This window comes from Bactrocera tryoni, chromosome 1 (genome assembly GCF_016617805.1).
Source record: "Bactrocera tryoni isolate S06 chromosome 1, CSIRO_BtryS06_freeze2, whole genome shotgun sequence".
NCBI classification, from domain to species: Eukaryota; Metazoa; Arthropoda; class Insecta; order Diptera; family Tephritidae; genus Bactrocera; species Bactrocera tryoni.
In genome coordinates, this window is record NC_052499.1 from 22,839,375 (window position 1) to 22,865,489 (window position 26,115).

Below are 26,115 nucleotides of genomic sequence, written 5' to 3' on the forward strand. Positions count from 1 at the left end.
AATTAATTTATCAAAGAACAAAGTTCTCAAGAAATGATTAATGATTTCTTTCTTACTGGCTGAAAGAATGTGTGTATAATGGACAATTTTCTAATTTTGAAAAATAATTAGTTTCCATTTACGCGACTCCCTATTTTCCCATTCTTTATTGCCACTTAATCATCGAAGTCATTAATTGGCTGTCAATCGTTTCCTTATTTTGAGAATTCAAAGCATATGTAACAGCAAGTTCTTCTCAGCTAATGGATAATTTAGGAAAAAAACTTATATTTTTAACTGCCACAAACACCTAGATATCTCAATGAGAATATTTAAACTAAAGTATTTTCCAAACGCTTCAACAATGAATTGTGGTTCTTTGAACTCAATGATATTGTTGATCTATCTTTTGTAGTTTTCTCTTGATTGCTTTAAAAACTTCTTGAAATCTAACATTTATTTAATTCAATAATCGTCTAATCGACTCTGCGACAATATTCTTAAACTCTCCATCACTTGATGAGTAAGACAAGTAAAAAAAGTGGTTGAACAATTTTCGGCCAGTCAGGGATGAAAACTAGTAACAAGTTGACGAAGAGGCTTTACATCCTTTAGAATACTCCGTTATGATCCTGTCTATATTTTGAGATCTCATGAATGAACTTAATATGTATTGTCAACGAAAAACCCACCTCTGTGGTACTGCTTCTTATTTCAATGGATGAGTGAACACAGAATATTTAAAATACAGAGATTTAAGATTTATTGTTAGGCTTTAAACCTTGAAAAACTTTGAAACAAATTATTAGTCTGTTAGAAAGTCACTATCGCTTTTTTTTTTTTTTTAAATTTGAAAACGGCGACGGTTTGAACAAAAAGGTTGGTTCTTTTTTCGAGAGTTTTTCGTAGAAAAAATAGGAACATTTCAAAAAAACAAAAAAAAAAAGCTTCGAAAGAGCGATAGAGAATCACGTTAAAAATGTTCTCTCCAAATTGGCACTAGATATCTTCAAAAGTCTTCCTTTGAGAGTGAAAACCGTTTTAAAAAACACTAATCTGAGAAAAACGAGTTTCAAGATTAGAGTCGCTGTGTTTCCCACTCTGTTCCCTTTCTACAAGAAACGTTGTAGCGACCGTAATAATGTGAATTTCGATTTGAAAATTTGAGAGTATTAAACATTACAGAGTATACTATCCGATAATGCAACATGAAAAAATCAATTTTTCGAAAATTTCACACTGAGAATCCCTTAAAATTAGAGGCAGACAGCAGTCAGAACTTTTTATAGCAAAGTAAAATCCTCAGCTGTTTGATGTCGAATTCGAGATGCCTAGAGGAATTAGAGTAACTCTCTTTCTGTTCTGTATAGGTTATATGACTCCACATTGTCGAAACAGTTTATTATCTGAATTTAACGTAAGATAACATTCAAATTAATATTTTTATCCAAGGTTGTTTTTGTATGGGAGAAGAGAGAACTATATTTTTATCAACGCTGTATTTCATTTAGAGGATAAATCCAAAGAAAATTCTCTACAATTTCGAAGCTATAAATGGTAATAGCGATTTGAGAGCCAGGACAAAATGTTTTTGACTTTTTGTCAACCTTCAGACTATTAATATGCAATATAATCCAAAGGAAACTAAAACACATTAAAACTACAATATTAGCTATCGCTATTTTGGCAATCACGGTACAACCGGTCAAATATGATTACATATACCGTGATTGTAGACTTTGTATGTAGAAGTGGTTCAGCGTAAGCTCGATCTCTCTCCCTTCTTCTCACATTCTCTTCGTTTGAATTTTTTAACTGGTTTTTTGACCAAGTAGAATTTTGAACAAGGGCTCTGGCGGACCTTATGAAAGTTCTTTGTTTCTTTAAAGTAAAATGTAAGAAAGATACAATTTTATGTTAAGTCGTATTTTTAGACTTTGAGACAGCTTTGGATAAATACATGTGTCGTTTTGGCCATTAATACAATACTTAAATACAAAGTAATAGAATTAGTGCTGAGCTTAGCTATTAAATTGTGACGCCATAAAAAATAATGACTACTCGTTTAGCCCCTGTGTAAGCAGTAATGATGATGATGATTTTTACCACACAAAAAACATAAAAGTTAAAAATATAAAAATATTATTAGTTTAAAATGCTCACAATTATTCCATGTGATAAATTATGCTAATTGGTATTTAAACTTTGCTTTCAGCAATGAGGAAATGTGTGTTGAAAAGGGAATTAGTAATTCAGTTGCTGTAAATAGACAAATTTTTTTTTATAGACTATGTACTCATTTTGGCAAGATAAATAAATTTTACACTGAACGGGAGAGATTTCTGAAGTTTTATAAATTACTCTGATGTATCCTAAAAGCTCGATGCATTGCTTAAGTTCCATGCTTTAATGAAACGACTTAATAGAAAAATAGACGTTTATCACTTATCTAAAATTTATATGTAAAGAATTCAAATAACAAGGATTTTGGGTTTTTATACTATTGCAACCAGTTGCTACAGATAATTATAGTTTTGTTCACGTTACGGTTGTACGTATCACCTAAAACTAAGCGAGATAAATATAAGGTTGTGTATATATAAATGATCAGGATGATGAGAAAAGTAGAAATCCGGTTGACTGTCTGTCTGTCCGACCGTTCGTCCGTCCGTGCAAGCTGTAACTTGAGTAAAAATGGAGATATCTCGATGAAACTTGGTATGCAGCGCGATAAATCAATAACGAAATACGACGCAAACATTAAATTTTACCACCGAGATGGTATGAGAGTGCTTCATGGGCGCCGGTGTGAAAATTTGAATATTTAGACCCCGGTACCTATAGTTGAGTTTTGATCGAAAATGTCGGTCTATGTGTGATATTTATAACTGAAATTAACGGTTAATCCTTCTCTTATAATGGTGTGTCTGTATGTCAAAAATGGCTTGAATTGGACTAATACTTTCCTTAAACCGCATTCACTTAATATAAAGATTTTCGAACTTAATGGTGCGCATAAATCGACCAATAGGTGAGTTATCCCAATGAAAATAAGAGATAATGTTTTATTCATAACAGTGTATCTTTGTGCTTAAAATACATAAATTTGAGCGAAAACTTAGCCCATTCACTATATAACTAATATAAGGATTTTCGAACATCCGGCTGACTTTACCCTATATGACTGGTTTTACACCTTTAAGTATTTCCCTTGTTTAGATTCTTCCAAGTTGCAAGAGTATAAAAAGTTCGGTTGTATCCACACTTAGCGCTTCCTTACTTGTTTATTCTTATTTCATACAAAGAATTGTTTTTCCCTCACGAAATTTGGTGGAAATCCTCCAAATATATTGTATATTTTTTAATTTAAAATGTTAAGGAGTAAACGTTATTACGACTTAGTATGGAAAAAACTATTAATTTAAGATTAAAAATTCTGAAGTCAAAATTATAGATTCTTAAAAGAAGTCAGGTTTTGTGTTTGTTGAAATCTCTACTTTCTGGTGCTATAAATATACATATGTACATATTACTTAGGTAAATTTCCTCAGAAAATTGAAAAGGGACCCATCCTTTTGAAAGTTTCATAAAATGTTTGGAATAATAAAAAGTACAAATAAAATCTTTAATTTTTAAGTGAAAAAAATTATTGAAAATGGGGCTTTTTTTGCTCGAGGAATAAAAGATTATTTGCTTCAAAAAATATATTAAAATCCAAATAGACATTCAATTTAGTCAAACTACTAATAAAGATATTCTAAAAGTCGCCCAGGAAGCAGCAAGAACGATCGTTCGTGCGATAAGGATAAATAAAACCAGTAGTTTTGTGTGAAGCAACGAGTTTTAAGGGGCTATACCAGTGAAATGCGTGAAAATTAGGCGATTTTCGTGAATTTTTTTAAGAGAAAACACTCCATTGAATATTTGAGATTTTTTTTTACAAAAATGTTAATAAATAACGGAGTTATGGGCTGTCTTCGAAGGTGCCAATAAAAAGCGCCCCAACTGCTGACATGATTCCGGCTGAATGAGTAACTGAAACAAAAACATTCAAAAAGTTTTGTAAACTTAAAGATATTTCCTATACAATGAGTTACGAACTTTGAAAAATATCAAAAATTAACAAAATGGTGTAATTTTGAACAAAAATTTCGTGTTTTTTAGGTAAAAAATAGTCGTTTTTAAGGCCAAATTGACAATTTTCACCCAATCAAAAAGATCGTTAGTCATTGTATAGTAAATATATTCAACAATACTCAGTTTTAATTTGAAGTCGATCGGTTAATTTCTCGTTGAGTTACGATGTCAGCAATTTTGAAAAATATCGTTTGGAGAAATACGCATTTAAAGTTTCCCTCATATATGTTTATACCTGCGAGCGGTCGCTCTTTAGAACGCTGCCATCCAAAAACTATTCAAGATACGACCTTTCCGATTTCACAGGATATATTTGGAAATATAAACTATCCAAAAAGCAAATAAAATAAATTTTTTTTTTGAAAGTGTCACACTGGTATAGCCCCGTAAGGCTCCTATACCAACTTTTACAAAGCTTATATTTTTCTCAGAAGGTCATTTTGCTGCACCTAATAATTTATTAATTGAAACTACTAATTTTATTTTATTTGGATATAAAGACGGTATTAGGCCTTATTAATACTTAATAAATACTTTATTGCCAAGGTTAATCCAGTAGTTATTGTGCCAATCCGATATCACATATATTTTTGAACAAAGAAATGGAATTTTTGAAAGAAACATAATATAAATTGCTGAAGCCATAGAATTAATTAATTTCCATTTAAATGAAACTGCTCAAGCGAAATGCATGTTTTGATCTCCTACTTACATACAAACATGCATATTAACATGCGTATTCGAAAAATTATGTAGGAATGCAGACAATAATGCATTCGTCATGGCGTATACGCGACATTTAATTAATTCGATTGAGAAAGACAATTTTAACGCTTAGCCACGAATAGCAAACGAAGAAAGAAAAAAAATTAAAATACAAAAAATTTAAATAAAATACAAAAATATAATAAAAGAGTAATGAATAAGAACAATCAAAAATAGTGTTCAATGAGGCTCACCATTGAACGTGTCGCTTCCTCTGCAATCCGCTTGGTTCGTAGCTTCTTTCTTTAATACTTCGTAGTCTTTTATCGCTTAGTAAACTCAAAGAATTATGTAAAAGTTGTTTGATGTTCGTCTCATTTCAGTTTTTGATATCAATTTGCATGGTTAAAATAACATATAAAAAGTTAAATCAAATATTGTACCGAATGCGATAGGAAATTTTTATATTGTTTGCTGATAGTTGAGGGCATGAATTCAGTAATGGTTAAATATAGCTGAATAAAAATAGGTCTTTCTTGGTTATTATACCCTGAACAGGGTATATTAAGTTTGTTACGAAGTTTGTAACACGCAGAAGGATATATATACTATAAAGTATATATAAATGATTAGTATGTTGAGCTGAGTCGATTTAGGTATGTCCGTCTGCCTGTATATATAAGAACTAGTCCCTCAGTTTTTAAGATATCGTTCTGAAATTTTGCAAACGTCATTTTCTCTTCAAGAAGCTGCTCATTTGTCGGAACTGCCGATATCGGACCACTATAACATATAGCTGCCATACAAACTGAACGATCGGAATCAAATGCTTGTATGGAAAACTTTCACATTTGACAAGATATATTCACGAAATTTGGTATATGTTATTTTCAAAGACAACAATGTAATCTCCGAAGAAATTGTTCAGATCGGTTTACTATAGCATATAGCTGCCATACAAACTGAACGATCGGAATTAAGTTCTTGTATGGACAACTTTCACAATTGACAAGATATATTCACAAAATTTGGTACATATTATTTTCAAAAGCAAATATGTAATCTCCGAAGAAAATGTTCAGATCGGTTGACTATAGCATATAGCTGCCATACAAACTGAACGATCAGAAAAAAGTTCTTGTATGGAAAACTCTTGCTTGTATGGAAAACTTTCGCATTTAACGTGGTATCTTCACGAAATTCGACATGGATTACTGTTTCTTCTTCTTCTTAATTGGCGTAGACACCGCTTACGCGATTATAGCCGAGTTAACAACAGCGCGCCAGTCGTTTCTTCTTTTCGCTACGTGGCGCCAATTGGATATTCCAAGCGAAGTGAGGTCCTTCTCCACTTGGTCCTTCCAACGGAGTGGAGGTCTTCCTCTTCCTCTGCTTCCCCCGGCGGGTACTGCGTTGAATACTTTCAGAGCTGGAGTGTTTTCATCCATCCGGACAACATGACCTAGCCAGCGTAGCCGCTGTCTTTTAATTCAGCAGGACGGGAATTATGAGCGACTTATAGAGTTTAGCTTTTGTTCGTCGAGAACCTTACTGCTTAAGGTAACAATATAATCTCCGAAACAATTGTTCAGATCGGTTTACTATAGCATATAGCTTCCATATAAACTGAACACACAGTTACTAAAAGAAATGCACCTGTGAAGGGTATATTAGCTTCGGTGCAGCCGAACTTAACGTTTTTTCCTGTTTTTTTTAATAACAAAATTAATTTTTAATTTTATAGTTTTTTTAGATTTAAACGAAAAAAGACTATTGTATGTTAAATATTAGGAAAATTTTATTTAATGTAAAGGTAGAGGAGTAAGAAACTTGGTACCAATTGTTTTGTAGGTAAGCATTTGTGAAATAAAATAAAAATAAACCAATACGATGTAATACCTCCTTTAGGCATTATGACGGCCATTACTCTTGACGGCATGGAATCAACAAGGGTTTCTTCGGTTATATTGTTCTGCCATACATTTTCAAAAGTCGCAATTAACTGCTTTTGGGTTTCTGTCCAGCTATATTTCGCTTCATTACTTGCCATAAGTGCTCAATCAGTTACCCGGCCAAATCAACCGTGAAATTTCCATATCCTCAAATACTTTTTCGAGCTGTGAAAAAATGTAATTCTTATTAATGTTTTGTTTGCAATTTTATTGTTGAGAAGCATGAAACAATTAATACTTCAAATAAAATTCATTATGTCACATAAAAAGTGCAAAGGATCACGAATGTAATAAGAAAAGCACCCCCTGATCATCTCACTTTGAAAGAACTTAATGGTTTTTACAATATATTTTTTTTCATATTATTCTCTATGCAAAGCGCTAAGGGCAAGGTGTCGCCGCACTGCAGGTTGAACTTGCTTTCGTCTCACCACAAAACGTTTCGCCATTGCTCATGTGTCAAGTTCTTGTACTTGTTTGCTCATTCTAGAAGCGATTTTTTGGGTTTTTTGCGTCAGCATTGTCTTTTCTGCAGGACGTTTTCCGGCTTCTCGCAACCTTCTTCGTACTGTCTCCAAACTTATTTTCACTCCATAATGTGTTTCCAGCTCTGCCCGTATAGAAACAGCACTTTTGAAACGATCCTTAATACTAATATTTTTTTTATATGCCATCAATTTTTTTGTTAGTCGAACGTTTGGGATCAGATCCTTTTTTTTCGCCCCAGGTCGTTTCAAGTATCCTTTTTTGCAAGAAACGTTCTATAGTTGAGTGTGAACAATCCACCCTTTTATTATATCATTTGACATTCATTTTATTCTCTTACGTTATTCCATGCTTTGGCTGGCAACAACGACCACATTTGAAGAAAAGGAAAGTGTTGCTTCACCAAGCCATTAATTTGATTTCGAATTCCTTTTGTATCTACCGTATTCTCCAGATCTCTCCACCAGCGACTGTTTGCTATTCTCTGATCTCAAACAAATGCGCGCTGGGAAGAAATTTTCGTCGAATGAAGTGGTGATCGCCGAAACTGATTTCTATTTTGAAATCGTTCTACAAAATTGGTATCGAAAAGTTTGTGGGTCGCTATAATTAGTGTGTTACCCTAGAAGGCAACTACAAGGTCTGTCGCAAAAGAAACATGACTGTTAAAAAAACAACAAAAAATTAATATTTCTCAAAAGTTATATCTTATTATTTAAAGTAGTTTCCTTGTGTTTCGATACAGCGTTTAGCCCGGTCAATTAGCATTTCAAGTGAGTGTTTAAGGTAATTTTTCGGAATGCTCTTGAGAATATCGGTCGTCGCCTTTTGGATAGCTGAAATGTCCTGAAACCAGTGTCCTTTCATGGGCAAATGAAGTTTTCCAAATAGGTAAAATCACAGGGTGCCAGATCAGGTGAGTAGGGTGAGTGATTAATGGTTAATATGGAGTTTTTTGTCAAAAAATCAGTGACAAGCGTCGACCGATGACACGGCGCATTATCGTGCAACAGGCGCCAGGACCCTGCCTCACGATATTGTGGTCGAGCACGACGAACGCGTGACAAAAGACGCTTCATAACACCAAGGTAAAACACAGCATTAATCGTTTGGCCAGATGTGACGAACTCTCGGTGTACAATACCCTCGAAATCGCATTGTCTTTATTTTTGACTTCTGAAGACGACCGACTTCTGATCGCCACAGAGGTCCTCACGACCTTTTTGGAATCGCTTAAACCACTCATGCACTTTACCACGGGATATACACTGATCACCATAAACTTATTTCATCATTTGAAATGTTTCAGTAAACGTTTTGCCAAGTTTAAAACAAAATTTAATATTTTCTCTTTGCATTTTACGACCGATGACCAAAAGCTGCTGTCAATTTTTGATCGATAACATCGATTGTAGTTATCCAATTGTCTTAAAATTTTTACGAAATGTCAGCAAGAGAGCAAACTTTTTATTTCATATACCCATCAATAGGTGGCGCCAACAGAAACAGTTATATTTAAAAAGTTCTGTTTATTTTGCGACAGACCTTGTATGTTGAATATAAATCGAATTTTGCCAAAAAAATATTTTTTACTCTGATAGGCTGGGCACTTTTCAATTGACGTATTAAGCACTTCCCAACACCAATATACTTACATATTCAACTCAGTTTCCAAAAAAGTATACGGTTTCGAAATATTAAAACAGCCTATTACACAAAATAAAAAGCAATGCCAATTTTATCTCAGCGATTTAATCAAACCATTTAAATTTACGCATCTTTTGGCGCTTAGCTCAACTAGCTCATCTCAGTTTGCTTGTCCAACTCGGTATACGCCTGAATATTTCATTTGACATGCGTGCGCAGATGCCGATGTCAATGGCGAAAGAGATCTCACTGATTTTCACCTTACGACTTTTGGCCTTCACAAGTTTTTTGGTGTCGAAGCACCGTGCGGCGTGTTAATGGCGGCCAATATTCAGTTTTATTGGCGAATTTGATTTCTGAATTAACTGCCTTCCACAGTGTGATAGTTGAAGAGTTGTTGGTTAAATACACCACCGTTAAGGTAAATACTCGTACATACTTAGTTAGAGGGCCCATAATTTTTTAGTATTTCTTTTGATTGAAAGGCGCGGCGCCTAAATGCCTAAGGCTGTCCTTCAAAAGTTGTTTAGATTTTCTGCATTTGATTTATTTTCAGTTTAAATAAAAATATAACATTTTAATGCTCTCAAAAGACGATAAAAAGTTTTATTTCGTTGTGTCGTGAAGTTTTTTTTCGTATTTTAATGGCAGGTTGTTTGTGAAATGAAATAAAACAAGCTGCTTGTGGTTTTTGTGGTCTTACAAAAAATGTAATAAAATGCAACATCTTCGAATGGTGTCGCGAATTCGGCTGGTAAAATTTTCAATAACTCAGCCAAGCCGACACATCAAAATCTGAGCGATGGACTGTCATATAAATTAACGACTTTTTTAATATGACTATTAAAAAACATACAAAGGAGTCTAGCTAAATCTCGTCGTATAGGTTTGTCGTCCGACCTACGGTTACAAGTAAATATACATACTCGTGTCTTAATGGAGTAATGCGACATCTTGCTCCATCCTGTTTCCAGTCCACGTTGCTCCTGTATTATTGGATCAACCGCAAACTTCATCATCGATTCGTCATTGCTTTGCTCGTTCTTTGCTAGATTAAATTACTGAGAGTTTTAAGTGGGTTTATTCACAATTAATTTTCCTTTAGGTTTATCCCCAAGTTAAGCCAGTACCATCAACAATGTTACAAATACAATATTATACAATGAAATTGAATAATATCTTGGTTTATTAAAATGTTATTATGTTTATAATTAAATCTTTACATTTATATAATATTGCGACAATTGCTGTTTGCTATTAAAATGTCGGCGTGTAAATATCATGTGAGTTAAATTGACCATCTCACGCAAATCTGATATTCATCCTACAGCAACTTTCACTCTCGCTTCGTTATTCGTGCTAAAAATTGCTTAATAAATACATATGTATGTATAACCAAATATCGAGCGCATGTAAGTGCATTCATATATGTGAGTACATGTATATAAGTATAAATAAGTGTTTATATACATATATGTATTTACGTATTGTCTTTAAAAAACTATCGCCATGCAATAATAATTGCCATCCCACCTACCTACATTTATACCACTCTACCACTTGTATTTATGTGTATAAAGCAAATGTGTGTATATATAAGTACGTATGTATATACTATATACATGTGTCATATGGCGACATTTCAGAGATCATATCACAGCACTTTGCATGTCTGACGCATCATTAAAGATGTAAAATCAAGTGATATACATACATATGTGTATGTATGTAGATTTGTACATACCATAGATGACTAAATAATTGTCTGTCTTTCACGTATTTAACTGTATTTTGTCAAAACATGCAAATTCGGAATTAATTACACAAAAATTAGTCATCAAATTGTTTACCACTTCTCTTACAAGTATTACATAGTTTACGCCATGTACGTACATAGATATGTACCTATGTGACTATGAGCATATATGTACATATAGTATATATTTTTATAAGAGCACAGTCATTATTAATGATTAATTATATTAGTGTCTATTTAGCCGATCTTTCTACAAATTTCCATTTTTATAATCTGAACAGGTTCCCAATACCCCCACAGAGCGGTAATATGATCATTGGCTAGTTTTTATTTGTAAGGATCTCTCGGTATTGGTCAGAAGTTATTTTTACCGAAAATTTATCGACCCGCTTTGTAACTAAAATATCAACCGAAGTGTACTAGCATTTGTCATCTCTTCATGCGCTTTCAAACAGAACCTTTTTCTCGAAAACTTGTAACTCCGATTCATCAGATGTTGTCATTCTCCATGCCTCTGCACCATATAGCAGGACGGAGTTGATGAGTGACTTATAGAGTTATAGAGGGCTTTACTTCTCGATTGCCTACTCAGTCCGAAGTAACACCTCTTGACAAGTGATATTCTGCGTTTGATTTTGAAGCTAACATTGTTGTTGGTTTTAATACTGGCACCAAGATAGACGAAATTATCTACTATTTCGAAGTTATGACTGTTAACAGTGACGTGGGAGCCAAGTCGTGAGTGCGAAGACTACTTCTTTGATGACAGGAGTTATTTCGTTCTGCCCTTATTCACTACCAGATCCATTTGCTTCGTTTCATTATCCAGTTTGGAGAAACCAGATGTTGAGGGAATGATATCAATATCATCGGCGTAAGCCAGGAGCTGTACACTTATAAAAGATTGTACCTTTTCGATTCAGCTCTACGGCTCGAAATAGTTTCTCAGCAGTAGATTGAGTTACCTTGTATGAAACCTTGTTTGGTATCGAACGTCCCGGAGAGGTCCTTCCCGATCCTGACGGAGTTTTTGGTATTGCTCAACGTCAGTTTACACACCCGTATTAGTTTTGTGGGGATACCAAATTCAGACATCGCGGCATAAAGGCAGCTCCTTTTCGTGCTGTCAAAAGCAGCTTTGAAATCGACGAACAAGTAGAGTGTGTCGACCCTCTTTTCATGTGTCTTTTCCAAGACTTGCCTCATGGTGAATATCTGGCCAGTTTGTTGACTGTGGGCTTTAAACTTTCATACAGTATACTCGATAGAATCTTATACTTGTATGTTCAACATCGCAGGAGGCTTATTCCACGGTAGTTGGGGTCTCCTTGTTTGTGGATTGGGCAGAGAATACTTGAATTCCAATTGTCAGACATTCTTTGGTCTGACCATATTTTACAAAGAAGGTGATGCATGTTCCTTATCAGTTCTTCAGACATATTTCCGTGAACAATAATATATCACTATGTGCTTTCAACCTTACCAAGAGCTAGGATATTTACCGTTCCACTCTAGGCTAGAAGACTTTGGCATTCCCACTTTACCTTAATATTATCAAGAGCTAGTAGCTCAATTTACCTTTAGCGTTCCACTTTTGACCAGAAGACTTTTGCATTCCCACCATTGCTGGTTGCTGGTCAATGCTTACTGAGCTCGCGGGAGACCTATAATTCCAGCTCGTTTGCTTCCTAATGGAATTTGGGAAAGGGTGATCTTTCTACCGACCTCATCGGCTTTACAGTTTCCAAACTTCCACAGTCAGGCATCCAGAAAGCCACTGTCAGCGCGCTGAAGGCCTGTATAGCAGCTCTGCTATCGGTTTCGATACATACCTTACTAAAAAAAGCCGCCCTTCGTTGAAGTACATCTGCCTTAACCTTATATCTGTCACTTCAGTTTGAAAGACACCACAGTGGTTTGGCAATCTGATACAAGAGTTAATAAGAGCTCCCGACGGAAAGCTCTTCTCCTACCTTCCACTTGAGGTTCAATCCATCCGTTAAAAAGCTGACCGCGCCTCTTCTCCGGTGACTCCACTCCATCCACATATTCCTCAGAGTTGTGTGCGCGTAGAAAATACCGCTAGGAGTGGGCTCCGCGGCGCAGTGGTCCAAGTTATCAGGTAAAATTGTCCCGTTAAATGAAATACAATAGAGTATGTGAAAATCTCTTTCAGGTTGATAAACGGTTGCTATTCTAGTTATATTTATTTATCCTAGGCTATTTGATTTACCATATACCAGTAGCTTGCTCGTCACTCTACTAAGTTTGCACATATTTTTAACTCCTCCAAATAATGTGTGAGGTTGAGGCTTCAATCGTACAAATATTATTTAGAATTTAATTAACTCAGTTATAACCATATCTTCTGCTTGCTTTTGCAATTTTTTAAGAAGTTGATTGCCTTTAACGCCTTTAAAAGTCATTGTTAACTTATATTGTATACAATTCGTCATGATATAATCTTTTAACGTGTTTTTATGACACTTTGACGGATTTATTGCAAATATTACTATGTTAATTATATTTATAAACAAAGATTTAAGCGTGACCTACTTTTAGAAGCTAAGTAAAAACTATTTTATAAAAACAATAAAAAAACAAAAAAGTATAGACATAAAAGCTGTGAAAACTCGTTTCTTTAAAACACAAGCAATAAAGTGCCAAAACCACAATAAAAGATGACCAAAAAGATGAGAAGAACCTGGGAAACCCAATAAATGAAGCAGCAAATATTTTAGATTCCAAATTAATGAAGATGCGTTAATATCAAACAAATAACTGACAGCAACTGTTGACAAACGAAATAGACACGTAAAATTAATTATGGTCAAAGACAGAGCGAAGACAATGAAATTAACCTCATCTAATTTGCCTGGATTCATACTCTTATAGGTGACTTAAGAATTTTAGGTTTGCTAAAGATGAAAGAATTTGTTGAGCTATTTTTGGCAATGTTTTCAGAGACAATTTGATTCAACAATTTTGTACGTGTAGGTCACAAGATTCGCTGTCAATTCTACAATATAATACCAGATTGTCAAAAAGTGTGTTGATACGATTGATGATCTTGTGAACTTCCACGTATTTAAGCTTTGATATCTCGATTGATTGTCTTGGGACAATCAAAAAGGAAGTGTTAAAGTGTTTCCACCTCGTTTTCTTCCATACAGCTTCTTCAGCTGACGTACGGTAAGATTCTCAACCTTACAGCGTGGCGTTAGTTAAATCAACTAGAGAGAGGCTAGCATTACTGCAGCAAAAATTTACTGGATATATTACGCTTGAATCGATGGTAGACCAGCGCCGGCCAAACTCCCGCTAAACCCAACTTTTCGGTAGTAAAACACACGGGTAGAGAGGATCACCGATCCTACCCGTATCACTTATAGAGCTAGTGTAGCTTTCCTTGCCAGCTCATCAGCTTGTGACCTGGCACCATGCAATCAGAGTGCATAGATACTACTCTGAAGTCTGACAAGAGAATTGCTGACAATATACTGTCAAATTAGACAACCCTCAAGTTTTCACCCACCCGTAAGAAACTGTTCATCTCCCCCAAAAGCTTCTACCCAATCCCAACTTTCTCTTAAGAGTGTGGGTCGCCAGAGTTTGGTTTGGCGACTCTATAATCTAAAACATCCGATATAAAGTTAAGGTGACCGTAGAGCTAGAGGACTACTTTCGATGTGAGCCTCAACCTTTTGTCAATGGCTCTTCTGTAGCTATAAAATGTAATCAATGCCTTATTTTCTCTCTTCTTGTTATGTATTAGGATTCCATGCGGTCTTCTTATTTAGGACGAGTCTTAAATACATCACTGCATCCGAATAGTGGGTTTAAAATAGGTCACCTTATGACCAAAAATTGTTTAAATCGTAGCAAAACTATTCAAGACCACAGATACCGAATATCTGGATGAAAGTTTCTATTGTGAATTTTTTATCTAAAAAATCGGTCAATCAGTGTGATTTGTTCGCCTATATGTGAAAAAAAAATTGTACTTTTATTTCACTTTATACCTCATATGTTGGCCAAAATGTGAGTTATCTTAATAAAATTGAGGTAGCGTGTCTTTCTAATAAGTGTGATTTTTTGGTTTTAAATAGATAAAATTGGTTGAAACTTTCTCTGTACCCCATATAACTTACGAACCTTATGCACCTGAAGCTATTTCCCTGACAAGGTGGAAGAGGATAAAATGTTCGGTTTTTATTTCATTTCCCTACACTGCACCCATATGCAATTATTTGGTGAAATTTACAAAAACAACATTTGCAAAAAATCAATATTGATCCATAAAATAGGCAATTGCATTTAATTACTTCGCTCACTTCATATTTCACATCATAAAAGGGAAACGTTTGAGAAATGTTTGCTGAAACAACAAATGACTGTCAATAGAGAGTGATGGTGTGACAGGGCGTATGATGACTCCACCTCTTAAGCAAATGCAGTGAAGTAAAACCAGTGTTTACACACACACACATAACGTATGAATATGATTTTGCCAAACATGGAAATATAAATTGATTAATATTTGTACGTATGTATGTATGTAGCCATATGCTCATGTATTGACACACCGCACCGCTAATTTGCACCTAAGCTCATTTGAAGCTAAGTGAAGACAAAATTTCTATTTGCCCAGCAAATAACAGTATAAAATCAAAAAAGAAACAAGAAAACAGATTAACTTCAGTGACGCCGAAGCTAATATACCCTTCACAGATTACATTGGTGCCTTAGAAAATAATTTATACCAAATTTCGTAAATATATCTTGTCAAATGCAAAAGTTTTCCATACAAGAACATTTTTCTGATCGTTCAGTTTGTATGGCAGCTATATGCTATAGTATCCGATCTGAACGATTTCTTCGGAGATTACATTGTTGTTTTAGAAAATAATTTATACCAAATTTGGTGAAGATACATTGTCAAATGTGAAAGTTTTCCATACAAGAACTTGATTCCGATGGTTCAGTTTATATGGCAGCTATATGTTATAGTGGTCCGATATCGGCCGTTCCGACAAATGAGCAGCTTCTTGAAGAGAAAATGACGTTTGCGAAATTTCAAAAGGATATCTTAAAAACTGAGGGACTAGTTCGTATATATACAGACAGACGAACGGACAGACGGACATGGCTAAATCGACTCAGCTCAACATACTGATCATTTATATATATACTTTATGGGATCTCCGACGCTTCCTTCTGGGTGTTACAAACTTCGTGACAAACTTAATATACCCTGTTCAGGGTATAACAAGAAAACAGATTAACTTCAGTGGCGCCGAAGCTATAATACCCTTCACTGGTGGATGCGTTATGGCATCAAAATGTATAAAATGGGATCTTGATATTGGTTGGTCAATTTATATGACAGCTATATGCAATAGTGATCCGATATCGATGATTCCGACAAACGAGCAGCTTCTTGGAAAGAAAAGCCCGTGTAGAAAATTTCTGTCAAAAAGTGATGGGCTAGCTCGCGTACTTACAGACGGGTAGAAAATCATGGCTAAATCGTCTCAGCTCATCACGCAGATCATTTATATCGGGTGATTTTTTAAGAGCTTGATAACTTTTTTTTTAAAAAAAACGCATAAAATTTGCAAAATCTCATCGGTTCTTTATTTGAAACGTTAGATTGGTTCATGACATTTACTTTTTGAAGATAATTTCATTTAAATGTTGACCGCGGCTGCGTCTTAGGTGGTCCATTCGGAAAGCCCCAATTTTGGGCAACTTTTTCGAGCATTTCGGCCGGAATAGCCCGAATTTCTTCGGAAATGTTGTCTTCCAAAGCTGGAATAGTTGCTGGCTTATTTCTGTAGACTTTAGACTTGACGTAGCCCCACAAAAAATAGTCTAAAGGCGTTAAATCGCATGATCTTGGTGGCCAACTTACGGGTCCATTTCTTGAGATGAATTGTTCTCCGAAGCTTTCCCTCAAAATGGCCATAGAATCGCGAGCTGTGTGGCATGTAGCGCCATCTTGTTGAAACCACATGAGTCAACATTTAAATGAAATTATCTTCAAAAAGTAAATGTCATGAACCAATCTAACGTTTCAAATAAAGAACCGATGAGATTTTGCAAATTTTATGCGTTTTTTTTTTTAAAAAAGTTATCAAGCTCTTAAAAAATCACCCGATATATATATTAACGTTTCCATCTGGTTATTTCAAACTTAGTGGCAATAGTATGTCTGTATACTTAGGTTCATAAATATATGTATGTACATATATACCAAACACAAATATACGCCTGCACAAAAACAAACACCTAACGAGCAGTGCAAACACGTGAAGAGCACAACCAAGACGACGACGAAACCGAAGAAAACAAACTTCACTTGTTGTGGAAGTAAGCCCGCATAACAACAACAACAACAACATACCGGCGAAATGTTTCACTGTAACCGGTGAAAGTGACTACGCGGCTGTTAGTCGTATTTTATTTTTATTTTTGTTGTTGCTGTTGTCATTTTTTATCGTTTTCTTTTTGTGTCTAGCGCACGTTTTGCCATTTGTCACCGCCCGTTCAGCGCTGCCAACTACTAGCATTGTACCGCATCATTATCACCTGTCGCCGTGTCGCTTAAGACACGTCTTTAGCTTTGTTTGTTTGGACTTAATGTGCGCGTAAATATTTTTATGACAATATCAGTTGCTTCTACGCTCTTTCTACTATTTCTACGAAGCTTTTTGGTCTCTGTTTTTTAAATTTTTCCACATTTTTTTACACGCTTTTGCTGCTGCCTAACGTGCAGCATTCTTTTTCTAGTCTTTTTGTGCGCTTTTAATTGGCTCTGCTTTTGGCAGCAATTTTTCATAAATTTTGTCTTTTTGCGAATCGCTCTATTTGCTACAGCTAACATTCATATTTTTTCAAATTTCTTCGTTTTAATGACAGTTTTTACTTAATTTGTTGGTTTCCTTTTTAATTTAACTTATTTTGAGCACTTTATTATTTGTGTGTGTTTGTTGCTATTGTTGCACCTGCGCCGTTTTGTTTGGCGGTAATAGAGTCATTTACAGTTTCTAAGGTGTGCCAACTTCTCAATTTTCTCTTTTTTGTGGACGAGCGAACGTTTTAATGAATAATCAGTGTATTGCTGAGTGTGTATGTTTATGTGCAGCAACCGTAAATATCGGCCAGTCATTGACCTTGCGGTAAATACTTTATCTTCATTTTGACAGGTCAATTTGAATGGCAGTTATATGGTATATTGGCTAGATTTGAAAGATTTATTGCTGTCAAAAATAATCTGTGCCAAATTTTCTAAGGATATCTTGTCAAATTAAAAAGTTTTCCATACAAGAACTTTGCTGCGTGCGATAAATTTGTAATGGTCCGATATCGGTTATTCATAAGGAACCGTTCAAATATTACGTAAACTATATTTTTGCTCTGCGCTTGATTTAAATGTAAACTTCATTCTGACAGCGTCTACCAAAAGGGATGGCATAATGTTGACAGCTTACAGCGGCCATGTTTGTCTACGGATTTGTGTTAAATTTTGTCTAGGTGTTCAGTAAGGTTCGCCACTTCATCATGTCATGTTTTACTTTGGTAAAACGCTAGGAAATTGTCCAAGGTTTTTACGTTCTCAGTTGGTTACTGTTTTCGAAAAATCATGTTCTCAGATGAGGCCCATTTCTGGCTTATTGACTAAGTTAGAAAACAAAATTGTTACTATTGGAGTGAATCAAATCCTCGTTTGGATCAAGAATCGTAATTGCATCCCCAAAAATTGACCGTTTGATGCGGATTGTGGTATTGGGCCTTCAGTGGCGTAGCTACAACTTCGGGCCAAGTATGTTCTGCCGCCTCCCTTTATCTACCTACCTTCAAGTTTCATGAGGTGGTTAGAACAAAAGTGAATTTTACAAAACATCTTCGATAGTAAGTATATAAAATTTAGCAACTAGAAACCAAAATTCTGAAGTTCCAAAATTCTCGCAATACGGGTTTTAAGGAAATTGATAGTAAATTTGAAAGACATCTTATTAAAAGCCATAGCAAAAACCCATTTTCGCCCTAGATCTTGTACACTTTTGACACAATTTGGAGTTTTTAAATACCATTTTTGAAAATTTGGCGAAATAAAAGTATTTTTTACATTCAAAGCATAGCGTAACTGTGAAAGTGACACGTCGCTAGACAAAGCTAGAAAAGTGCATCTTTAAGTTTTATCACTATTTTTAAGAAAGATATAGGCCAAAAGATATAAAACAAATTCAAAGACGTTGCGCCCGGGGCGACGGCTTCCTTTGAATTACAAACAGTGCAAAAATACTCCAGAGGTACGTGGTGTGAGATATTCGCTTTAATACATACATATGTATGAACTTATTTATAACGGTTAACTCTCGAGTTTCGATCAAATAAAATCCACCTTTAGGGTGGCTAATAACCATGAATGCTTTCGAATCCAATCAAAAAAATATAATTTATTATTTAAAAGGGATCTATTAAAGAACAAGTATGGAAGGGCTTAGTTCGGGTGTCACCGAACATTTTATACTCGATAATCAGATTTCATTATGATAATCGAGATTTCATTATCCGTCATTTACATATTTTTTTATTTTGCTGTAAAATTAATTAGATTAGTAGTTCCTGAGATATGGTTTGTGGTTCATAAGTGGGCGACGCCACGCCCATTTTCAATATTTAAGAAAAGCCTGGGTGCAGCTTCCTTCTGCCATTTCTTCCGTAAAATTTAGTGTTTCTGACGTTTTTTGTTAGTCGGTTAACGCACTTGATTTTCAACATAACCTTTGTATGGGAGGTGGGCGTGGTTATTATCCGATTTCTTCCATTTTTGAACTGTATATGGAAATGCCTGAAGGAAACGACTTTATGGAGTTTGGTTGACATAGCTATAGTAGTTTCTGAGATATGTACAAAAAACTTAGTAGGGGGCGGGGCCCCGCCCACTTTTCCAAAAAAAAGGCGTCCAAATATGCCCCTCTCTAATGCGATCCCTTGTGCCAAATTTCACTTTAATATCTTTATTTATGGCTTAGTTATGACACTTTATAGGTTTTCGGTTTTCGCCATTTTGTGGGCGTGGCAGTGAGCCGATTTTGGCCATCTTCGAACTTAACCTTCTTATGGAGCCAAGTTTACGTTTCATCATGATAATTAAATTTTGTACTCAAGTTACAGCTTGCACGGACGGACAGACAGACATCCGGATTTCAACTCTACTCGTCACCCTGATCACTTTGGTATATATAACCCTATATCTGACTCTTTTAGTTTTAGGACTTACAAACAACCCTTATGTGAACAAAACTATAATACTCTCCTTAGCAACTTTGTTGCGAGAGTATAAAAAAAAGTTGACAGCAATCATAAGAGTATCAAATGCTACTGACTAAATAACCATAAATACCGTTTTTTTATATTTCAATGCCTCATAAGTTGTCAAATTTTTTCAATAGGGTATTTATTATTGAAGTCGTTTTGTTGTAATTATAATGTTGTGTTTGCTGGAAAACCATTGAACAGACTTTTTGTTGTTGATAAATTAACCAGAATGACAAGTACCACTACTTAAACCCTTAAATGCCATAATAAATTCCAAAATTGATAATAGTCTACTTAACAAAGTTATCAAATTAGTGAACATTGTTATCATCAGTGAATTATTCGATATTAATTGTCTGGCGCGATTACTTTAATTAACAGCTATTAGAATGGCGTAAATAACGGTTATAATAAAGTTGAATATAAATTTTGTTTACAACAACATTAACTGGCTCCATGTCATTGTAACGATTAGCACTTGTGATCATTCGCTATAATGTAGTGTAACAATTACGAGAGTCTATTCATTTGTTGTTGTTGGATTTTGTTTTTCCACTGTTTCTACTCTTTAACTGACATTCGACGCCCTGACATGATCTGCCAAGGTCAACTTAAAGTGTTGCTTTAATTTTGGCTTTTTGAACATTTATGTATTTAATCATTGTCTCTGGGTGTAGTAAATACACTGTAAAAAATTATTGAAAATTGAATATTTATTGTAATATAGATTATTATTGAATATGTCTATTTTGTTAGAACAGTTGATTAATTTATGTTTTACGAGCTTTTCTTAAAAGATGACTAGTGTGCATAGGGGTTGGGCTGAAATTTTGCATAAATTTTTACTTTAACCCTTATCCTTGAAAAATGAAAGTCTAGCTTTTAGATACAACTAGTGTGTAGTTGGTTTCGGGCTGAAATTTATTTGGAATTACATTTTCAATATAAGTGAGTTAATCGTCATAACAGTAAGATTTCTGTTGAGACATAATGATTAAGATTATTCGTTTTGTATTTGATTAGTCTCTTAAAAGTCTTAGTTAAAGCTCGGGCTGCAAAACTAACAACAAACAATTTCTCACCTCTTAGATTCCAAAATCACCAATGGCTTTCTAGTTTCTAGGCGCTGTTGCATTAAGCGCTTTATTGTTATGCTTATATTTCATATAAAACACAGAAAAATGAAAAAAGCTATTCATATGATTTACTCAAATTTGACCCGGACTGACAAAAAAACAAAATATTCACGTGTTTTATTACAAACAATTATTATCAGCTATTACATATTATCCGTTACGACGTCATATTCATAAACTCACACCTCGTCACTAGTATTGATGCATTTGATGCATATACGGCCCTCAGTTTTGTTATCAAGCAGCTCTTTTGCTACCTCTACTCAACATCGTGTTTGCAAAATATTCAGTTCTTTTGGTACAAGTTTAGCATTGAGACGCTTCACATCCAAAAAAATTAATCAAAACGGTTCACTCGATCCATAAATGATATTGAGATCTGCCGCTATATCTCTGATACCAATTCGTCGATTTTCCAGCGCTGTTTCTTTAACACTTTCGATATAGATGGTGAACGATTCGCATGAGGCAAGTTTTCGATGACTTAACGATTTTCATTGAATGCTTTGTGACACTCAAAAAGTCGTGCTCATGATAAAATAGACTGCTCAAAACATATCTGCTTAATTTTCAACGGTTTCATAGTCGTGATTCTATTCGCATTCTTTCTTGGTGTAGACACCGGTTACGCGGTTATAGCCATGTTTTCAGCAGCGTGCCAGTCCTTCTTCCTTTTCGCTGCTTGGTGCCAATTGGAGATTCCAAGTGAAGCCAGGTTCTTCTCCACCTGGTCTTTCTAACGGAGTGGAGGTCTTCCTCTTCCGTTGCCAATGCGCAAAAGATCATAAATCTTCCGCAGAACCGTCCTTGCCTTTGCACCATATAGCAGGATGGAAATAATGAGTGATTTATTGAGTTCGGTTTGTGTTCGTCGACGACTTTACTTTCCGAGGCTGTTTTTTAATCCTTAATGGGGGGCGTTTTTTACGTAGAGGGTCCCAAACCCAACGCACAACCCTGGGAAGGGATGGTAATGTACAAAATTTTCACATAGTATTTAAAGGTGAAGTATTTTCGCAACCTTATCTCGGGCCTTATCGAACCAATCAAACGTGGTTACTCTGTTTTCGATTTTGTTCGTTTACGCATACATTGAAACAGAAATCAGCTGCATCGCTGGTATATGCAAAATACTCTATTGTTTAGAATTGAAAAATTCACTATTTTGGAATGTTTGTCAAGTGCTAGCTTTTGCAGTGAGTCCCTGCAAAAAATGAGCAAAAACTCATAATATTAAACAAATGTGTTTACCTCTAAAAATGTACCCTATATAACTTCAAAGAGTTTTTGCAAATATTTGCGAAGTTTTTTAGTTGTTTCCCAACTTCCCCTCGGTTGTCCAATTTGCAAATTAGTTTCATTACTTAAAATGTCATAATTGTACTGAAGAAAATCAATTAAAACCGGGGATTTCAATTTAACTGCATGCAAATATTACTTCTCTACCTTTTTTGGCAACAGTAACAGCAACATACTAACCCAGTTTGGCACCACACGACATGCCAAGCCACGCATTTGCACACCTTAAAAATTTCACGCATGTCGTGGCAGTCCAAGTTCAGTGTGTCGTCTGGGCTAAGCACATGAAACCGTTAGGGACCAACGCTTATTTTCAACTACCATCACATACACACGTACTTTTGTGTATAAATAATTGCAATGCGCTTCCGCTATGAATCTATGTAAAAATTTTAATGTCTGTATGTACTATATGTAGGTCCATTCGAATGAATGCACGATTTTTAAATTTTCGCAACACTTTGACAGCGAATGTCACTATTTTGCTTGTTGTTTGTGTCAGTTGCTTTCAATTAAACATAAACATATGTAAAATTATCTGATGCTCTTGGGAGTAACTTTGCAATATTTAAGACGGCAAATTAACAGACAGTTAACACCCCACAAACACATTTACAGCCAGCTATGGCTCTGGTTTCGGCTCTTAACTCAAAGCTCAGCTGATACGTTATAGCTGAGGGTTTTGTGTAACCGTTATATAGCTAATGGATAGCCTACGCCCTTCATTTGGCAGTTCCGTACGTGTCGGCGAATCTATCAGCAATGCCGATCGGCGTGTTGTTTTATTTCTGAACTTTTTTGAAGGTGATACGTTCGCCGAGCTGATGCATCTTTGTGTGATTTACGACACTTCAAATTTTCAAAAAGATTTATTGAGGCTTTGAAAGCCTTGTACATTATAGTTGTTGTAGTTAGCAATAAAAAGGGTATAATCGTAAAAGTATTTATGAAAACAAAGGTTTGGGGATAGTCAAATAAAGCATATACATATGTACATATGTTTGTTTGTTGTAGAGGTGTAAAATATTCCACAAATATTTTTGGAGAATGTTGCCTAATGTATAGTTCCTAGCCGGATAAAAGCGCGATCGCTCTGCTTGTTGTTTTCGTCCCAAGTGACTGGCTTTATGAAAATGTAGAGGCCAGTCGGATATACAGAATGAAAAACTAATTTGTATAGACATACTCAATAACGGGATGATGGACAGACAAATAGATTCACATATGGAGAAAATTGGCTAATCAGATCAGGCCAGGTCAGACTAGAGAGATAAACAAATCGCACAAAGAGATTTTTGATTTTTGTCTCTCAACCAGAATAGATATGTTAGACTTTATAAAGAAAGACTTCTAAAATAGACTGTCTAAATAAATCACATAGACAGATTAGACAGGAAAATAGACAATAGAATGGTAAAGAGTGACAAAAAGATCAAACTGATTTTTAAAGCCAAGCTTCCGGAACTTCTTTCGAGCCACTATCGCTGATATATATCTGGATTTCTTCAGATTATATGGACCGAAGTATGAGATTTATATTTTTTAAATAAATCCATTATTTAGCATAGAATTATCATTTTTAGATCAATTATGTATTGTGGCTACCTTGGAGGTGATTTCATACTCATTCACATTCCGACTCGACCCTATTGTCAAAAGAATCAGACAGTCGATTTTTACAAGCTTCTCTCGATGCGATTTGTTTACCAATAAATTCATTGGTCATGCACAAGAACAGCTAGTAATCACTTGGTGGCATGTCTGGACTATATTGTGGATGCATAAGAATTTCCCACAAAAGTTCCCGGAGCATCTGGCGAGTAACTATTGTCCTGGCGTTGTCCTTATGGTATGCAATTCCTCTCCTATTGGCTATAACCGCTTCTGGATGGTTGCTTCCTTCAGAAAGTTAAGTACAGAATTGATTTAATAGTTTAGCTGCTCATAATAGATGACTCCGTATCAATCCTACCAAACATATAGCAAACCCTTCCTGACTGTCAACCTGAATTGGAGAATGTTTTGCGCCGGATCACCGCGATTCAAGCACGACCGTTTTCTCTTAACGTTGTCGTAAGTGGCCAAGCATCAGTTTCAGACATGGATCTGGAACTCTGAATAGAACTACTGATACTTGAGCGTTAACATAAAGCTTCGGCTGGCTTCGGTTATGTAACAGTTTCAAGCACGTTTCGAAGAATGCCTACGAAAGACTTGAATACACTGTAATTAATCGAATGACTGTAGCAATAAAGTATGCTTAAAGTTACTTCTAACCGTGGAACCGACTAAAGATGTAAAGAATTCGATTGTGATATAAATAAATTAAAATTTTCTGTACATGTATTGGATTGAAGGCTTATTATTTTTATATTTTACATGTCTATTAACAATAAATCATCGCGAAAACAACACAGAAAATTTCCAACTCCTCATATCATCCCACTGATATGCTTGATTTCCTATCAAAAATGCTTTTAATCAAATTATATGTATACTTCATATCCTCTTTATCAATCCCAAATCTTGCCATTTCCATTCAACAACAACTCTTACATCATCTCAACAACTAACATTCCATACAAAGTCATCATGCTTATCAAATCCGCTTTCTTCTAAAACTAAAAACAAAAAAAAACTTTTCTGTATAAAAAAACATATCCTTTTTCTGTGTTTGTTTTTAGGATTGGCTTGCGGGACATGCGTTTTTGAATCTGAATTTGGTTTCATACTCAATTGTAACTTCAAAAAGTCTGGACTATTTCGTGTAAGGAATTTGGGCGGCCTAAAAGCACATTTTGGTTTAGGTAAATGCAACAACAACTAGAAAATATGATATATTTAATAAAAACTAATCAAAATAGCAATAAACTAAACAAATCAAACATGAATATTTTAATATGGGTATCTATGATCCACCGTTACATTGCCGAAAATGAAGGTATTTTGCGTATTTTTTTTTAATGAAACTTAATTCTTACTTTAGTCGTAATGAAAACATAGCGAAATTCGACGAACAAATATTTATTCGTAGCTCTCATGAAAACTATCAACTATGTAAAAGAAGTAAGGAAATGCCAAGTTCGGGTGCAACCGAACAATTAATGATCTCGCAATTTCAGAGACCAAAGCCGCGGCTATATTAGCAGTAGCATTAGTTAGAAACTTTTATAATGTAGATATATGGAGGCTAGGGACCGTACTGACCTGATTTTATCAGTTTATGGCAACAAGACATGCTATCACCAGACAAGATGCTTTCTGACTTGCATTGAGATGAGACATTTTGGCCGACAGGTGCGGTATATACAGCTGAAAGTTCGAAAATCTTTATATGAAGTATATTAATGATAGGGAAAGTATTGATACCATTATAACCATTATTGACAAGAGGATTAAGAATTGAAAGGAAGTAATTCCTTTCGAATTTTAATAATATATCTCACAGATTAACCGATATTCTCGGTAAAAAGTCAACCATAGCGGATAAGGTTTACAAATTCGGTAACAGAGAGGTTGAAAAGTTACGTCACGATTTCGACAATTTTTTACACATCAGATCGAGTACCTTAATGTCACAATTTTTGAAAGTTGAAATGAAGGAATTATCTGAAATTTAATATTTTGCACTGTAAGATAATGTTGTTTTAGTAATTTATGAGATACGCACTTAATGCCAGTGGATGGGACT

The 26,115-nt window shown here is 35.0% G+C and overlaps 1 protein-coding gene across 1 annotated transcript in view; it reads left to right on the top strand.

Moving 5' to 3' along the window:
• Nucleotides 1–26,115, top strand: part of LOC120779552 — a 54,399-nt gene that overhangs the window by 14,392 nt on the left and 13,892 nt on the right. Inside the window, exon 2 of the mRNA XM_040111894.1 lies at nucleotides 25,109–25,231. Coding sequence (XP_039967828.1) covers nucleotides 25,109–25,231 — 123 coding nt within the window. The remainder of the gene's footprint in view (nucleotides 1–25,108; nucleotides 25,232–26,115) is intronic.